General features: G+C 42.3%; 1 protein-coding gene across 2 annotated transcripts; it reads left to right on the forward strand.

Annotated features, from left to right (window-relative positions):
* Positions 1–4,627: 4,627 nt before the first annotated feature.
* baiap2l2a (BAR/IMD domain containing adaptor protein 2 like 2a) lies at positions 4,628–18,803 on the forward strand. 2 transcript variants are annotated; one of them, XM_056406793.1, is made up of 14 exons: positions 4,628–4,700; positions 5,094–5,169; positions 6,699–6,785; positions 8,701–8,762; positions 8,848–8,919; positions 10,108–10,188; positions 10,309–10,440; positions 11,811–11,909; positions 12,704–12,773; positions 13,447–13,630; positions 14,295–14,360; positions 16,210–16,378; positions 17,625–17,665; positions 18,016–18,803. In XM_056406793.1, the coding sequence occupies exons 1-14, from the start codon at positions 4,647–4,649 to the stop codon at positions 18,095–18,097; spliced, it is 1,275 nt and encodes a 424-aa protein (XP_056262768.1). In that variant the 5' UTR covers positions 4,628–4,646; the 3' UTR covers positions 18,098–18,803. The 2 variants fall into 2 exon arrangements, with proteins under 2 accessions (XP_056262768.1, XP_056262769.1); XM_056406794.1 differs by having other exon boundaries at positions 16,231–16,378.
* The last annotated feature ends 392 nt before the right edge of the window (positions 18,804–19,195 follow it).

Here is a 19,195-nt window from a genome sequence, read left to right on the forward strand (position 1 = left end):
TGGCATCCTTTTTTCTCTTTTAACACATCAGGTTTTCTCTCATAATTTGCAGATGGAGCGACACACAGAGAGGAGGTTACATTTGTTGTCTTTTCTATTCCTTTTATTTTCTCCTCAAGCTTCTATCGAGGATGCAAATTCTAAACTGGAATCTCCCCGGCATGCATAACAATCAGTATCACATGAGGAACCCCCCCCCCCCCCTCCTGGGTTTAATATTGTCTTGCTCAGCAACACATAACAGACCTACTGTAATGTAATGTGTGCACGGCCATAAGTCAGCATGAAGGCTCCCTGCAGAACATCTCTCCAGCAGCAGAGATGACAGAATGATGGCCTAGCCGGGGTTTATGCTTGTGTGTGTGTGTGTGTGTGTGTGTATGTGTGCCTGTGTGTGTTGCTGTGTGTGTGTGTCGCAGAGCACAACACAGACCTGCTGATATTAAGGTCTCATTAAACCATGCTTGGCAGCAAAAATACATTTTAATCTCACTGTGATGCACACACACACACACACATGTAATTAAACAACACATGAGCACGAATGAGCCTGCGTGGGGGGAATATTAAACACACCCATGTACACAAAACACACAAACACACAGAGACACACACACAGAGACACACACACAGAGACACACACAGACAAAGACAGTGAGACAACTATGCTCCCTGCTCATAAAGTGAGTGTGTGACGATCATTCTCACAAGCATTAAGTGGGTTTCAAGCTAAGACTTCTCACAGTCCCTACAGGCGATGAAAAGCTTTAATAGAAGCTGGGTGAGGGAGATGGCCAAAGACCTGTCTGCAGCAGAAAAAAGCCGGGGCTCTCGGTCTCCAGTGCTATAGAATAGTAAAGTAGATTGTTGAGCACTCCTGCAGAGATGGAGACGAGAGCCTGGGAAACGTCAATATGGAACAATCACTTCTCGCACGTGAGCGAGACTGATTGCCGGGCGCCACTTTAGTATTCAGCGAGCGCACTAAATGTCCCACGATGGCAACGTCTCGGCTGGAGCATTGCAGCAGCGGTGTGGCTCTTTCATGCTCGTTGCACCTGGTGATGGTTGTGGCGATTCCGGTGGTTTTATATGGTTTTTTATTTCATTACCTTCGCATTGAAAATGCGGAAGGTAATGTTTTGATCGCCATGGATTTGTATGCGTGCGTGCGTGTTATTCACATAAGTCAAAAAGTATTAAACCGAATCGCATGACATTTGGTGGGATGATTGGTTATTATCCGGGGACCATTTGATTAGATTTTGGGATCGATCAGGTGAAAGGTTAAGGTCAATGTGATGAAAAGGTCAAAATCTTATTTTTACCATCGCGCGGTCAATTTATATCCAATTGGCATGCAACTAATGCCAACATGTTCATAATTCAATGCCCAATCTTGTGATATGCGAAGGTACGCGCTCTACCGAGTGCCCGTTCTAGTTTTTAGTGTGTTGGCGGCGTAAACACCGGCTTTGTACATGAATGCATTTGGGGATTAAAATGATGTTTTATTACGCTGCAGCACTGAGTCAGAGCTTTAATATGAGGGCTATACGAGTGCATTAACAAGGCCGGGCTGGAGACGGCTGCCCAGTTCATGATGGCAATATACTGCGGATCTTTTATGTCTATAAAATGTATTTGTCTATACTCTGGCCAGTAAGTCTGAGCTTGTTTTATCATAACACGCCCATGACCTGCGTGATGCTGACATCACAGCTTTTAAAGCGTTTCCTTGTTGGGAATCTTTCATTGTGTTGATGCCCTTTCTCCACAGGATGTTTTCCATGAGCTGTGATCAGTTACTCCGAAGTCGGAAAACAATATTGTGGGACTTTTGGTCCGGTGATGCTTTCGTAAGCAGGAGATTTAACCACAATCAATCGTGGTAGTGAAAAACGAATTATTTAAGACATATTTCAAGCTTTTCAGTGTGATTGTTTTGTACGTCGATGTTGTTTTTCCTTCTTTTTGTATGCATTTCATCCATCCGCTGCTTAATTGTTCCAGCTGTAATGTGTTGTGCTGTTTAAAGATCCGCCGCGTCAGCAGAATGGACATCACACACACATCAGAGAGGCGCTAATCGTCTGCAGGGGTGGAAGGTAACAAAGTACATTTACTTCAGCACTGGGCTGAAGAATCATTTGGGGAACTTCCTCATAATCCACTACAATTTGAAGAGAAAATCTTGTAGATTTCAATTAGAAATTCAATACTTTTGACTTTTAATTTAGTATTTTTTTGTATTTCTGGAAACCTCCCCAAAGACTGATGATCTGATATATATTATAACCAATACTGCAGTATGTCGCACTAAATCCATCAATGCCATCTTCTTGTGGAGACAGCGTTAGCATGCAGATGGGTTTGTGTGCCACAACTTGAAATATTGAACACAAGTTGATATTACTTTGAGGAGAAAAGAAGAGGGAAGAAGGAAGATTACATCTGGGGGATATGAAGCTGTTTAAAATTCAAGTCATGTAGTCAGTGAGTTTATTGTGCCATCTAGTGTACAAGTCTCTCTCTCCCTCGCTCCCTCGCTCTCTCTCAGGCCTTCAGTTATCTGTTATACGATGAATAACTAACCCACGAACCAAAGGTTTCCCAGTTCTTCACCTCCTGTGTGGATTCTCTCAGACACATGTATCCGACATACGATCTCCACTCTTACCACATCACGGCCCGGCCTTCACAGAAGGAATATGCGTCACCGTCCATGTGACAGCTGCACGTCTCCTTGAGGAGTTCATGGGGCGTTCACTGACTCTGACGGTCACAGACAGAACAAATCTGCCGTTTGACGATACAATGAGTCCGTCAGAGCTTTGGGGGGGCGAGTGCAGCTTCCCGGTCGTGTGTGTTTCCGCCCGGCAACAGGAGGTATGGGTCCGAATGCCAAAACATGATGGTTAAAGTAAGGACAGAAATACATGAGTTTCTCTCCTCTTATCTGGGGTTTAAATCACAGTTATTTATTTATTACGGTTCAGGGTCCTTATACTGAGGCCTCTGTATCATTATGACCAATCATCAAGATGCATTCAATGAACATATTATATTAATTGTTAGACGAGAAGTGTGGGGGCACCACTATTCTTTTTTCCCTTGCAGAGGGATGTTGACATGCGAAGTGATTACAGTATAAGGATGATAGGATTTTGATCCCATATGACCACTGAATTCTGCGTTAACCAATCAAAAAGGAGAAATATGAGTGGCATTACTGTATTAAAGGTTTGGGATCATGGATTTCAAAATATGCTTCATTACAAATTGACATTTTACGTATAAATCTGCCATCATCAATGTATTTTGTTTCTTTAAAAAAAAATATTTAAAAAAAATAATTTTAAAAAGCTCACACACGCACATACACACACACCTGTACACATGCATTTTTTTTATTTTTATTTTTTATTTTTCTCAATACTCTGACTTTATGAAGTTGTGTCCACTGTTTCGTCGTCCTCTAGGTGTTATGTCTATGTATTGTCTTTTTTCTTATAATAAAAAATTAAAAAATTAAAAGATTTTAAAAAACAAATTGACATTTTCATATAAGTCACTTTCATATATGTAGCCCCGAATCCCACATTTGCAGCAATCTTGTAATTGTTTTAGAAATGTGAAGAGGTGCTCCTGAATAGATGGATTATATATAATATAGATTATTGCAGTCTGGTTTAGCTCTCCGTCACGCCATATGCTTTAAAGACACATTTTTTTTCACTTTTGCTTTCCTCAGCTCCACGAGTCCAAAGTTCTCTACTGTCACACTAATAGTGAGTCACAGAGTTACACTAAATGTGTGACTGTAGTTTATTTTGTAGTCAGTCCCACAGACCAGTGCACCGAATGTGTGTTAATCCGCACCAGAAAATAGTCCCCGACATAAACATCATGTTTGAGCAGCACGAATAAAAACAATGAGAAGACATGAACGCCACGCAATGAAGAATTTAATGAATAAATAATGATTTAAATATTTGTAATAATAAATCCGAAATCACACATTGACCGTAGTCATCCATCTAAATACTTAACACGGATTAGATGACTCGGTAAATGAGTGATTCAGACGCACGGGGCATGAGAGAGAAGAGGAAGTGCTTCACTAAAAGGAGCCTCATGTGAAACTTCTAAACAGAGTCAGGCAGATCAAACTGCTAATCAGAGCTGTGAGTCACTTCCCATTAAAAATATAATAAATATTATAATAACAACAAGGTTACAAAGCTTCTAAAATGTTTTATAAATGTGCAAAATACCGAAAAATGGATCCAAGAATAGATATTCATGACTCACTTCTAAGAGTACACATGCAATGACTTCATGAAAACAGATCTCTGATACAGTCTTGAATAAAACATAATGTGGCAAGCACACACACACACACACACACACACACACCAGTCAGGATTTACAGCACGTCAGTGTGTTTTATGGTCGAGCCATGATTAATTATTTACTCGTGTCTTTCTCTGGCCACGGTGGTGTCAGCTTCCAGCACATTAACCCACCTCCTCCTCCACCTCCAGTTCAACACCATTGACTCTTTCCCCTGAGAGGCGTTGGGACATTCGCTGGATGGTTTAAGAGCCGCCGAGCCTCTCAAGGTTTCACAGACGGATACCAACATGTCGGGGATGACTAGTGATCAGCTGCATCGCTCCACCTTGAGCATTTACTCGGTAAGAGAAGCTTTGTGTTCGACGCTAGATGACAAACGTACCCGAGTCACTTTGTCTTGTTGCTTTTCACGAGCTTCTGGAAGGTTGAAGAGTTTCTGGAAAACATAGAAACATGTCCTGGTTCCTGGCGAGTGAAGCTCATGTTAAACCTTGTTTCTCTCTATTATGTGAATAATAGCGAACACGATGTGAATGTAAAAAGACATTTTGAGAGGAGTATTCCTCCCGCTTGAGTCTGAGGACGTCTGTGTTGGGAGCCTGACCTCATAAATACAGATTAAATTAAAGGTGGATTTGATTGATTCTCCTCTAGGCGGGTCTTAAAGTTTCTGTGGCTTTTGACGACTCAACAGAATCTGTGTGTGTGTGTGTGTGTGTGTGTTTTCCAACCAGACCTTGATGGATGAGTTCAACCCGAGCCTACAGGAACTGGTCTCACTGGGTCACAGCTACGTTCACGCTTTCCAGAGTAAGATTTTTAATTTTTTTAAAGACACACACACACACACTGCTAAAGAGACTCTCTCACTTTCTGGTAATGTGTGTGTGACGTTGGCACAGCTACTTTTAGGAGCGCAATAAACTAAACAAACTTGACTGGCCTTCCATGGAATATGGGCGCGTCGAGATCTCACCAGACCTGATTCGAAAGAGGTCCAGAAGAAACTTTCAATATGAATCCGAAGGGACATTAATTTCATCTATATTTCATTTTAATTATCCACATCATTATCACCTCTCATCACCGTGCGTTGCAATGAATGTGAAAGGCTGACGTTCAGTGAAATTCAGCAACAGAAGCAGTTTTTCCCCACGTTGTATTCCCATAGCGGTGTTTTTGTTTAATATATGCATAAGAGCAACTGATTCATAAGTAACTACAAGAGCCTGCAGACTCAAAACAGATTAGTATGTCTTCTGCTCCTCGCCTGCACACAGGAGAGCAATAACATCATGACATGTTTATGAGCTCAAAGAGCAAAAAACAACTGTAACGTATAGATGCTGATGATTCCCCTCATACATTTTTTAAATCATCTATTCCTCCAACAGGCAGCTCAGACTCTCCTTGTATCCATTCCTAGTGAAGCATCATCTCTCTCCCTATTGAAATCAATGTGTCACACCCCCTCTGGGGATGTGGCGTCTGATTGGTTGGCTCCAAAAAACAAGTTGTTCTCACCTGCGTAAAACAAAAGAGCAGAGCGACTCTGCAGCTAATTACGTGCTCTACACCGGGCCGGAGATTTAATTGGGGTCAGTCTGGGATTCGACCCCATCCTACTCCCACTTCCCTCCACAGCAGTCACGTTTCAGGCCGACTGAATAAACTGTTGTTTTAAATCAACCTTTAAATCAATATGATGACTTTGGAATAATGTTGAAATGGATGTAAGAATGGTGAACTCCTTTTGGTTTTCAAGGGAACTATTTATAGAACAATTCTTGAGAAGTATGTTTGTGTGTATGTGTATGTATGTATGTATGTATATATATATATATATATAGTTTTTTGTTTTCTTTGTTATTTTTTCTTTATTCTATATTAATTTTCTGATTTATTTGATATTAATTTAGGATAGGAATATATAAGCATTGTTTGCTTCTACCTATACCTTTTCAGTCTTTCTGTTTTGTATATTATATAGAATAATATTGTATTGTATTTGATTTGATTGACTGAATAAAATAAAAATAAATTCCGTACAATGATGATGAATCCCACCAGAGTTAAACCTGCGATGGGGTTTACTGCAGTGGAAACAAAGCAGCATCACGAGCCGTTGGCCAATGAGAGCGAAGAAGGACTTCATGGTTATTGCTCGTTAAGAGAAATGGGATTTCTCTGGGAATGTATGCTTACTTTTCTTTGCTGAACATACAGCATATCCATTTTATTGGACAATGTCCTCTTCTTTTAACGGCCCTATTTCCCTGCACTTGTGAATGCCACATCAATGATCAATGTACATGCCGTCTGTGCTTGTGTTGTTTCAGCTCTGGCTGTAACGAGCGAGGCCTACTTCAGTGCACTGTCAAAGATTGGAGAGAATACCTTCCACACCATATCATCACGCTCCATGGGTAGGTATAAACAAACAACAACAACAACAACAACAACAAAGAAGTTTCCCCCTGGGGATGAATAAAGTGGATCTCATCGTTAGAAGACGTCATTGCCGTGTCTCCAGGATGTGAGCCGTGTGTCTTTGATGTGTTCATGGTCATTAAACCTCAAGCGTAGTCTTCAGCGTCATGAAGAGCAAAGTTTACCTTCTGGCGGAGCTTTATCACATAGTGCGTGTGCAGTGAGAGTGTGTGTGTGCGTGTGTGCGTGTGTGTATGTGTGTGTGTTTTACAGTGCTTTTAAAAGTCTTAGACACTTGAACCTGACCTGATGCCTGTATTGATCTCAGGTTAAGCCAAGTGTGTGTGTGTGTGTGTGTGTGTATGTGTGTGCTTGTGCAGCAAGAGTGTGTGTATGTGTGTGTGTGTGTATGTGTGTTTTACAGTGCTTTTAAAAGTCTTAGACACTTGAACCAGACATGAGGCCTGCATTGGGCTCAGGTAAAGTCAAGTGTGTGTGTGTGTGTGTGTGTATGTGTGTGCATGTGCAGCAAGAGTGTGTGTATGTGTGTGTGTGTATGTGTGTTTTACAGTGCTTTTAAAAGTCTTAGACACTTGAACCAGACATGAGGCCTGCATTGGGCTCAGGTTAAGCCAAGTGTGTGTGTGTGTGTGTGTGTGTGTGTGCATGGGCAGCGAGTGTGTGTGTGTATGTGTGTGTGTGTGTTTTACAGTGTTTCTAAAAGTCTTAGACACTTGAACCAGACATGAGGCCTGCATTGGGCTCAGGTTAAGCCAAGTGTGTGTGTGTGTGTGTGTGTGTGCATGTGCAGCGAGTGTGTGTGCATGGGCAGCGAGTGTGTGTGTGTGTGTGTATGTGTGTGTGTGTGTGTGTGTTTTACAGTGTTTCTAAAAGTCTTAGACACTTAAACCGGACCTGAGGCCTGCATTGGGCTCAGGTTAAGCCAAGTGTGTGTGTGTGTGTGTGTGTGTGTGTGTGTGTGTGCATGTGCAGCGAGAGTGTGTGTATGTGCGTGTGTATGTGCGTGTGTGTTTTACAGTGCTTTTAAAAGTCTTGGACACATGCCACGGACCTGAGGCCTGCATTGGGCTCAGGTGAAGCCGAGAGTGTGGCAGAACTAACTAATTGAATTTCTACTTACTGCACGTCACCGTCGGGTTCAAACACATGCATGTTTAAGACGGTTTCGAGGAGTTTAGAAGTGTTGGCAGAGCAGGGATCCGATGCCAGCTGGGAACATTAATAATGGAGGAGGACAGGCAGCGGGCTGTGGACTCTGAAGGGGCGCCGTGTTCGGTTTAGTGGCTAAAAGACACCGTCTTCTCTCACTGGACTGTTTCCTCTGTGAGAAAATGACTCCCAGCATGCATTGCAGGCACAGTGACAAGTCAAACTGAATAAGTAGCGCTCTGCAGAATGCAACGTTATGTCACGATAACATCTGATATTCCAACTGCTTCACAAAGGCGTTGGCGCTTTGCCCCGAGCTGCATATCTAAGTTTCAATCGAGGCTCGAGATGAAAGGGAAACGATTGTTCATCCAGCTCATCAGAGGGATACGAATCGCTCGACGTTGGCGCTGAAACTGCCGTGACATTCGCCCCAACACTGTTTCATCTCGTGGAAATGAAATCTTTCATTGATGATTTCCTCCAGCTTCATTCACGTGTACCCAGTCACATGTACGCCCAGGCTGCACGCTCTGTGGAATTCACACAGCAATCCCTTCACGAGGGTCCACAATAGACCTTAGAGTTGCAGAGATACACTTCATACATTTTTGGGCATGTAATTTAAAGTTCAAGAGGTTACTGAACAAAGGGGGAGGGACTTCCTCAGCACGATGTCATCGTATTGTGCTGTATTCATGATAATAATGTGACGTGTAGTCTGATGCGATTGTGTTGAAGGAGATGTCCTGATTCAGATCTCTGAGAGCCAGCGGAGGCTCATGGTGGAGCTCGACGGCGCGGTGAGTTACACCGACACACCGTCACCGGGCCCTCCGAGGGGATCCATTTCCTCTCGTGTTCAATGTGATTTGTGTCCCTCTCCAGGTCCACTCCTTCAGGACGGAGGTCCTTCAGGAGATGGACTCCAACATCAGACTGGACAAAGGTTACATATCGGTGAGCGGGGGCCAAAGCAAAGGGCCCGACGTGGTCAGAAAGGGATTCTCACGGACGGAGGGACGTTATCTCATCTGTCAGGATGTCGTAGCCAGAGAGCGAGAGAGGACCCAAATACTGACAACGCTTCTAAAGAAAGATTTAATTCTTTACTTAAAGGTTTACACATGGAATCAGTCCAACAAACACAAACTAAACTAGAACGGGCACTCGGTAGAGCGCATACCTTCGCATATCACAAGATTGGGCATTGAATTATGAACATTTTGGCATTAGTTGCATGCCAATTGGACAAAAATGTATCGTGCTATGGTAAAAAAAGATGTTGACCTTTCCATGACCTTGACCTTGACCTTTAACCCGATTGATCCCAAAATCTAATCAAATGGTCCCCGGATAATAACCAATCATCCCACCAAATTCCATGTGATTCAAGAAGATTTGACCTGTTCATGACCTTTGACCTTGACCTTTGACCCGATCGATCCCAAAATCTAATCAACTGGTCCCCGGATAATAAACAATCATCCCACCAAATTTCATGCGATTCGGTTCAATACTTTTTGAGTTCTGCGAACGATTTTGACCTGTTCATGACCTTTGACCTTGACCTTTGACCCGATCGATCCCAAAATCTAATCAACTGGTCCCCGGATAATAAACAATCATCCCACCAAATTGCATGCGATTCGGTTCAATAGTTTTTGAGTTTTGTGAATAACACGCATACAAATAAATAAATAAATAAATAAATGGCGATCAAAACATAACCTTCCGGCATTTTCAATGCGAAGGTAACCATACGAATCCACACTGAGGAATGAGACAAACAGGGTTTAAATACACAGGGAGCTGCAGGTGATTGGACAATGGGGAACGAGACACAGGTGGACACAATGAGGGCGGGGCTAGCAATCACACAGGTGGAACCAATCAGGACCAGGGCAGACAGTCACAGGGACAGGAAATGCAGGGAAACAGAGAAGACGAGAGACAGGGATTTCAAAATAAGACAGGAAACAAGACACAGAAACTCCGGATCATGGCACTCATCGTCAAATCCAGGAAGTAACGTTCAATGAATGAACCGGGAAAAACTAGAATAAATGAGAAAAATCTTGTCATTTAAATTTCCTCACTGGATTGCCGATCATGAGCTGGACGTGATGTGAGCCGTCTCCGTTTCAGGGCAGCAGGACGCACTACGAGACGGAAGTCCACGAGCAGGCCGCCGCTCTGGAGAGACAGCTGAGGAAAGGACACAAGCAGGTCTCTCTCTCTCTCTCTCTCTGTCTGCACCCTGCAGCACCAATGCAGCGCCGCTGGACACGAGTGTGTGCTTGTAAAGTGTGTATCTATACATGACCTGTCAATCATGTGTATCCGCAGGATTGCAGCGAGTATATGCAGTTCCTCAGGGAGAGCCACAGCGAGGCTCTGAAGGAGGAGGAGAGGCGATACCGCTTCCTGTCGGAGAAACACTGCGGCCTGATGCGGTCCATCGCCCGCATCATGAAGAAGGTATTCGACGCTCTTCACAATAGCGTTCGTCGATACAATAGTTTATGGTCTGTGTTGGCTAAACGACTGCGGGTGCCAAGTGGGTCGGGTTCGTCTGACAGCTCATTGCGACAGTTCTCCGAGGAGCAATGACGGGATAGGCCCTGGGGGGACAGGTGTCAATAATGTGTAATGATTATGAGGTTTTATCTGTCTCCGTGGGGACATCCCTCTCCTTCATAACAAAGGTCAACGCCCAATCAGCAGGAACCCGCTGAGTGTGGTCACTGCCACGCGGACGGGTCTGTGTAACCGTGTGTTTAGCAAAGGCCGAACGGATGAAGATATTATTAGAACATCAGGTTGTTTGCTTGAACTCTGGACTCACTGCTCCATTTTTATGGCACCGCTCCACTGACTCAATTAAACATGAGACGGAGGCGGACACCTGTAGTGCTCCGCTATTGCAATAAAGCTCTCACGAAGCCGCTGGGACCGCCGGCGGTCCTGAACTGTGTGTTTCCCGCTCGTTGGCTAACTGGTAGCCCTCCAACCAAAATAGCTACTGAGCATAGTTATTTAGCAATGTAAATACAGCTGGCTTGAGTTAAATATTTTTAAATATATATTTAAAAAGTCTGAAATACAAGATAAAAAGACAACATTTTAACATAAAAAGTCAAGTTTATATGATTAAAGCATTAAAAGACAGAAATTACTAGCAACTATGTAAATATCTAAATGATAAGTATAAATTATGAAACAACATTTGTTTTATTTTGGGAAACTAAAATCTAAATTAGTCAACAAAATGAATAGGTAGGAGTTCTGTCAAAAACAGATGAAACTAGAACGGGCACTCGGTAGAGCGCATACCTTCGCATATCACAATATTGGGCATTGAATTATGAACATTTTTGCATTAGTTTCATGCCAATTGGATAGAAATTGACCGTGCTATGGTAAACAAATGGTTTTGACCTATCCTTGACCTTGACTTTTGACCCGATTGATCCCAAAATCTAATCAAATGGTTCCCGGATAATAACCAATCATCCCACCAAATTTCATTCGATTCAAGAATATGTTGACCTTTTCATGACCTTGACCTTTGACCCGATCGATCCCAAAATCTAATCAAATGGTCCCCGGATAATAACCAATCATCCCACCAAATGTCATGCGATTCGGTTTAAAACTTTTTTTGTTATGCGAATAACACGCATACAAATAAATAAATAAATACACGGAGATCAAAACATAACCTTCTGCATTTTCAATGCGAAGGTAATAAAATATAGAATGTAAGTCTAAATTAAAAGATGAATCATATGTATGTAGTGTGTATGCCTCTTGTCCTAAATGTCTGTGTGTGTGTGTGTGTGTGTCAGACAGGGGGATCCCTCCAGCAGACAGCTGAGGCCTGGAGCCGGGAGGTCGATGCCACCAGAGGACCCGAGGCCAGACGGCCCGCTGACGTCATCAACTCTGTGAGTTCAGCTCACATAGAAAGTTCATTTTCACTGAATTATTCAAGCATGGTCAAATTTTCATCTGTCAAAAAACTCCAAGTGTGAGATAACATCCTGTTTTAGCAGAAAGAACTGGGAGAATATATTTGTAATTAAAAGTGTTTAATTTTTTTCTGAATTTGTGCAACGAAGAAAAGGGATTGTGGTGGAGGGAAAGCCTTATTATTGCAATCATATTCATGTTACTATGGCGCCCTCTAGTGGTGGAGCCTGGTTTAATTTGAAATCAGTTTCTGAGGAGGAGTTGAAACAAGAAGACGGGGGTTACAGATTATTCGGTGATAGGGTTTAACTTCACATATCAACTGACTACACACATACGTTCTTGAGTTACATCCCCCTCTCAATACAGTGGGATTAACACAGATAATTCCCAAAATTGAAAGCACAAAAGCTGCATTTACCATTCAAGACACAGAGACGGCCCAGAGGTCAACCCCGCCGGCTTCAGTCTGTTCCTCGTTGGAAGGGAACACCCCACATCCTCCTCTCAGAGAGAGAGAGAGAGAGACGGAGAGCTTCTTCCTCAGTGTAACCTACAGAGCATCCTCCTCTCAGAGAGAGAGAGAGATGGAGAGCTTCTTCCTCAGTGTAACCTACAGAGCATCCTCCTCTTCGGGGCAGCAGCTATCCTTTATGAGTTGACATGTAATTGTTTCTTTGTGACTGCAGTGTTTTCTGAGGTTTACAATATATATGAGCATCAGGAAGAGATTACTGACACATGTCCGTCACTACCTTGTGTTGCACAGATGGGGATGAGGGAGGAGGAGGTGACGAGGAGCAGAGAGGAGCAGCCGCTCGGCAACGTCCCGTCGAGAGGTGAGGACTCGACACGTCAAACGTGTATCTGTTCGAGTGCTCGATGCAGACGATTCTGCTTTGATTTCAGTTCCACACATTTCCTATTATGTTGTTTCCTGCCTGTAATGCCTCCAAGAGTTCTCATTTCCCTCCACCACCCGCTTTATTTTTCTTTAAGCCTTTTATCTCTCTCTCTCTCTCTCTCTCTCTCGTCTATCTTTCTCTCACTCTTCATAATTTTGCACATCACACACTTTCATATCTCCCCATTTGGAAGTTCCAGTGCATAAAGTCTGTCTAATTACTTGGCTCGCCTATCTATGGTAAAAGAAATACATAATAGAATAGATAAAGTCAGAATGTTAAACAGACAATAAATAATCGGCAGAATATTAAATATAGCTTCTTTGCCCAACTGATGTTAGAGAGAAAAACAAGGCCCCCGTCTTCCGTATAATTCATGATTCATTTTGCCATCAAAGCTAAAGTTATTTTACACAGAGAAACATATTAAATACTAACCCTCTGAGTAATGTTTTCCAGGGACATAATTAAAGAAATCAAACATTGTCGCTTATAGTTTTTAATGAATCATCTCACCAGAGATCCTTCTTGGCAATTTACGCTTATTATCTAACTTGTCTTTTAACAAGCTACCCTCAATGAAGTGTTTCATGTGTCGTCTCTCCAGCTCCGTCTCCCCAGGGAAGCATTTCTCGGCCTCCGGCAGTCAGAACCACGAGGGCCCGGGTGGCCCACCAGCCGGGGGGGTCCAAGCCCACCATGCTGCCCTTCAACAGGGGGGAGATCATCACTGTGCTGGTCCAACAGCCCCGAAACGGCTGGCTGTACGGACGAGCCGACAGCAGTTCACGGTGTGTGTGTGTGTGTGTGTGTGTGTGTGTGTGTGTGTGTGTTACGGTGGCTAAACCACTGGCTCTCGGTACCCTTCATTAGGGAAAACAAAATGGTGAGAATAAGTGATAGGAGCAACCATTTGTAAAGAGTAAGAAACTGATGAGACGACTGGACTGACGATTAAAGAAGAAAGAAGAAAACAGAAAAACAAAAGAAAACATAATATCGCAAGTCTAGCTGCTCCGGGACGCTGTTCGGTTATTTGAGCTAATGCTAACCTCAATATGCTAAGAGGCCGACACATTTTTTAATTGTTTTAAATATTGGTTTATTTGCTAAGGGACAGTGCACATTAATAAAAACATTTCTGCAAATGTACCAGCGTTAGCCAAGAGGCTAATTTTCATCTGTAGTCCCGAAAATGCTAATGCTAACATGCTAACATTTAGCATGATGCTTTCTGCGTTAACCGTCTGAGTTTAGCACACGAGCCACATTTGCTTCTTAGCCATAGCGCTAAAAGTGAGAGTGTAGAAAGTGCAGATTGTATTAGTGTATCTGGTAATAAACCAACGTATTTGGACCTCGAGTCAATGAGGGTTCATCCTCTGGGGGCCGTGAATATCTGTACAAAATGTAATTGCCATGAACCGCCATTTTCTTTGGGTCTCTTGTCTTCAGTGAGGGATGGTTTCCAGTCACCTACGTGGAAGCATTGGATGATCCTCCAAAGACAACCAGCTCTGGGTAAACATCCAACACAAGTTATTACCTTCGCATTCTGCGGAAGGTAATGTTTTGATGGTTGTGTATTTATATATTTGTATGTATGTGTGTTTGCGTGCTATTCGCATAACTCAAAAAGTATTAAACCGAATCGCATGAAATTTGGTGGGATGATTGGTTATTATCCGGGGACCATTTGATTAGATTTTGGGATCGATCGGGTCAAAGGTCAAGGTCAAGGTCATGAAAAGGTCAACATCTTCTTTTTACCATAGCGCGGTCAATTTGTATCCAATTGGCATGCAACCAATGCCAACATGTTCACATGACATCAAGCTCCCCACACTCTCATGCCAAGTACCAAAAAAGTGGCTGTGGCGAAGGTATGCGCTCTACCGAGTGCCCGTTCTAGTTCAATATGTACTCGGTACGAATGTCAAATAACAATAATGTCACACGAATTGGAGGTTTTTCGATAAATTAAATGACGTAACTTACTGACTACTTACTCCTATGCCTTGTTAGCAAAAGACAAGGTTGTAAGAAGGTGACTAAGCATATTATTTTTGTTGAAATATTACTTTAATAGCCCCAGTCTAGCATATTACAAAGAATCTTTTAAGTATTCATGATTTCAGTATTGGGTTTCATTGCATATTGCATATTAACTTATTAACACACATCCACCAACTGAATCACAGCTGCTCCCATGTTCCTCTTTCTTTGGAATATACTTGAAAATCATCTATTTGGGTTGTCATTTTGAAGTGGGGTATTTTTATAAAACGATGCTGCTTGTCTTGGTCCCACAGGGTTCGGGCTCATATTTGTATGTCTTACTTCCCACAATTCAAAGAAGTCATTGATTATATATTTGCATCCATTCAGAATGGATGCAGAGACTTTAACCCAAACATGTTTAAAACATGATACAGGACACATGTCGCTGCTCCCCAGGCTGTCCTTATTGGTTTATGGGTCCAACACTTTTAAAAGAGGGTCAGTATGAAGCTCAGGCCTGGAATAATCGTGTGTAAACTATTTAAGATATGTGGGTGACCCATTGCTATCAGCAGAAAGAATAAGAAGGTTAAACTAAATTGTTACTCGGTCACTCTTGACACACGCCGCACATCTAGAAGCTTCACATGCACTGAGCTCATGAATTTCACAGAAAATTTTATTTATTTAAAAACATGATTAAACTCATTGTCTGTGTTCAAATGTAATATACTGTGAGTATGAAATACAATTTGTTAAAAGGAATGAGTATAAAACAACCACTATACTTCTTCAACAAAGAAGACAACTCATTTTAAATTGTACATACACTACCGTTCAAAAGTTTGGGGTCACCCAGACAATTTCGTGTTTTCCATGAAAACTCACTTTTATTCATAAAATGAATTGAAAATTGAATAGAAAATATAGTCAAGACATTGACAAGGTTAGAAATAATGATTAATATTTGAAGTATTAATTCTGTTCTTCAAACTTCAAGCTCAAAGGAAGGCCAGTTGTTTAGCTTATATCACCAGCATAACTGTTTTCAGCTGTGCTAACATAATTGCACAAGGGTTTTCTAATCAGATATTAGTCTTCTAAGGCGATTAGCAAACACAATGTACCATTAGAACACTGGAGTGATAGTTGATGGAAATGGGCCTCTATACACCTATGGAGATATTTCATTAGAAACAGACGTTTCCACCTAGAATAGTCATTTACCACATTAACAATGTATAGTGTGTATTTATGATTAATGTTATCTTTATTGAAAAAACAGTGCTTTTCTTTGAAAAATAAAGACATTTCTAAGTGACCCCAAACTTTTGAACGGTAGTGTATATATCTTTTGTGATTTCACTAGCTCCTCTCTCCGGAGCAGCAGCAGCATGAGCGACCTGCTCAGCCAACCAGAAAGCAGTAGCCACAGCGGAGCCCCGCCCCCTGCACCACCTTTATCGTCATATAAACAGGATGAGATGCCAGCGATCACAAAACCTGAGAAAAGGACCGAGTCTAACTCAGAACACAAGGTACATCGATATTAATAACGTCTCACTCTTTCCCTCCTTTCTTTAAACGTATTCTACAAATGGCCTTTTTTGTCTTCTTCTGTGGTCTTTTTGGGGACTAATTTCTAATGAGAAGCATTTTCTATATTGTTTATATGACGTAACTAATGTCTTTATGAATGAGTTTTGAATTAGCCATTCATAATAAGAACAACTTTCTCCTGTGCTGATGGCTTTCTCACTTGCTCAGTCAGAAAGAGTTCGCTCCATCAAGTCTGCGAGGTAGTGCGTACACGCTGTGAATAAAAGTCACGTGATTAAGATCTTTTCCAACTGGCAACCCACATTGCTTGATATTTGTCTTTTTTATGAACCCATAGAGCATTTGGGAATTTCAAGCTTTTCAATTCACAAAGGGCACCGTATAAGAGAATGCTGTACCACATTGATCTGTGCTTCATTAACACCCGGTGACCTGCGGGGTGGGGGGGGGGGGGGGGGCGGCTCTCTAATTCATAGTTGGTACATCTTCGATGTTGTTTGCCAGTCTGTCCAGCAGGGGCGCTGTGGCCAGCTGCTGCTCTCCATGGCTCCACAGCCATCTTTCTGGTGGATGCAGGGAGGAAGCTCCAGCTGCTGATGGTGGATGGGCGAGGAGGTCGTGTGTGTGCGTGTGCATTTGCATGTGTGTGTGTGTGTGTGTGTGTGTGTGTGTTATCTTGTTTTGGAGACCTATTGGAAGTACTGGTGACTACACAGGTCCGGTACATAACCTTTAGGTTGCTGCAGTGTGATGACACTTCCAATGTGTTTTCTCTTGGGTGATTCAAGCACACAGTGGTTTGAATCGCATGATGAAAAAATCAGTATTCCAACAACTGTTGGTATAGTTAAGAGACAATAGGTGAGATATATTTTGTTTAGGATGACCTCAAATATCTGCTCATTGGTCAAAGCAAATTGATTATATGTCATGTTGAGATGATGCATTTCCCCGGACGTCTCCTCATGGTTTCTTTTGTTGCTCAGTTGTCAATCCATCGTCAAAATATGATTTTGTCAACTGGAAACACTTGTGTGTGTGTGTGTGTGTGTTTGTGTGCACAACACATCATTGATGTGGGAGCTTGTGGGAGGACCAACTGAAAGCAGAAGGGCGTAGGGGTCGAGGGCCGCAGCCCGCTGAGCCTCCATTAGTGCGTTATGTCACGGTTCGGCCCGGCCTTCACTCACCTGGACACCTTTCTCATCTTCTTTTTTCCTGTAGAGATCAAAACCACACGCATCACAGCCAGAACTCTTCCCGAGGTAAGATTCATGTACCTGAGGCTCTCCCTCTCCCTCTCTCGGGTTGTGATACGTGTAAATGGAACTCGTGTTCCCTTCTTCAAAAATATCATGAACCCACGAGAGAAAAACAGATTGCAGGATCGCTTTCCTTCCATGAGAGTTTGAAGTGTATTTTAGTGCCGGAGCCATTTCACACTCACTCTCACTCTCACTCTCACTCCAGGTGAGCAGTTTGCTCGATGAGGCTTGAACAGTGGGGAATGCGGTTCTCATTTCTCTTGCTATGATCTTCACCATGAGACTCAAAGATGCATTTTTTTTCTTCCCCTCCAACATCTTCATCCCTCTCTTCCTCTTTTATTTTGAAGGGGCACCAACCCGTTTGCCACAGTCAAGCTGAAGCCCACGTCCACCGACGACAGGTCCACCCCGCGTGTTCATCGACGATGACATCATCAAAACTAAACGCCTTGAGCTCGACGGTTCATCGTTGACCTTCAACATGGCAGAGTGTGTGTGTGAGTGGAGGCCGTCGAGTGTGTTCCTACTTTTTAAAACAACACTCGGTTTGCTAAGGGACACACAACGCTGGAGAAAGAGGACTGAGTATTGGATCGTTCACGTGTTCGCATCAGGACTGCATATGTATATTTTTAGATTTTGGTAAACGACAACAAACATCGTGTTTTTAAGGGGTTAAAATGTTTTTTATCTTGTTTACTTTTTCAAAATTTGCTCTGGTTTTAACATGTGTATGAAAGTAAGCCTGAAACAATGTGTTGATGTCACATAAACTAATAGGTGCATTAATCGTACCTGGTTTTAAATCATCATTATGACATTATGAGATTAGAATATAATGAAAATGATTTTTATTTTCCATCTGTATTTCCATGAACGATGTGTTTGTGTCCAGTTGATGTGACGAGTCAGTGCTGAGTCACGTGGAGCTCAGGGATGGATGTGATGAACAATCCTTTGTTTTTATCGTAGTGTTTTATCTCCACCATGTTTCTCTGCATGGTCTGTGTGCAGAGAAAACCCATTAAGACATATTAATTGCATTCCTAATTTACTTTGGAAAATGGCTCGTGGAAAAATGAAAATGTAACTTCTGGCAGATGAATGAAATAAATGAGCCAAACACACGATGAAAGCACTGCGTTCATGGATACTATAATATCGTCTTTAAGCATCACATAATTACTTTAACCAATTTATTGAGCTTATTCAAGTGGCTTTTTTTTACTGATGTCATAATGATGATACTTATCTAGCAAACATAAGCTTTTAAATAAACAATACTGATATTACATCATCAGTTAAAGCCCCTGACTACTTGATTTAAAATATTTAGTATGTGGGTCTATAGCATTAAATATTGACAACTAAACGAGCGACTAAGTTACTCTTACGTTCTCTTTCTAGAGAGCGACACCGGCCTGCGCCTCCTGGTGCTAAACCGCCGTTAAGTGATAGCCTCTGAGCTTCAGACCTGTGTTTATCTGCTCAGGCAGTAAAATGGCCTACTAAAGAGGATTCCCACGC

The sequence above is a fragment of the Pseudoliparis swirei genome, chromosome 23 (assembly GCF_029220125.1).
Source record: "Pseudoliparis swirei isolate HS2019 ecotype Mariana Trench chromosome 23, NWPU_hadal_v1, whole genome shotgun sequence".
NCBI classification, from domain to species: Eukaryota; Metazoa; Chordata; class Actinopteri; order Perciformes; family Liparidae; genus Pseudoliparis; species Pseudoliparis swirei.

Excerpts from the sequence above, each read along its gene's own strand:
- baiap2l2a (XM_056406793.1), top strand. The coding sequence starts at position 4,647 with ATGTCGGGGATGACTAGTGATCAGCTGCATCGCTCCACCTTGAGCATT. Across the intron at positions 10,441-11,810 it reads TCGCCCGCATCATGAAGAAG|ACAGGGGGATCCCTCCAGCA; the intron begins GTATTCGACGCT and ends TGTGTGTGTCAG. Across the intron at positions 14,361-16,209 it reads CCAAAGACAACCAGCTCTGG|CTCCTCTCTCCGGAGCAGCA; the intron begins GTAAACATCCAA and ends TGATTTCACTAG.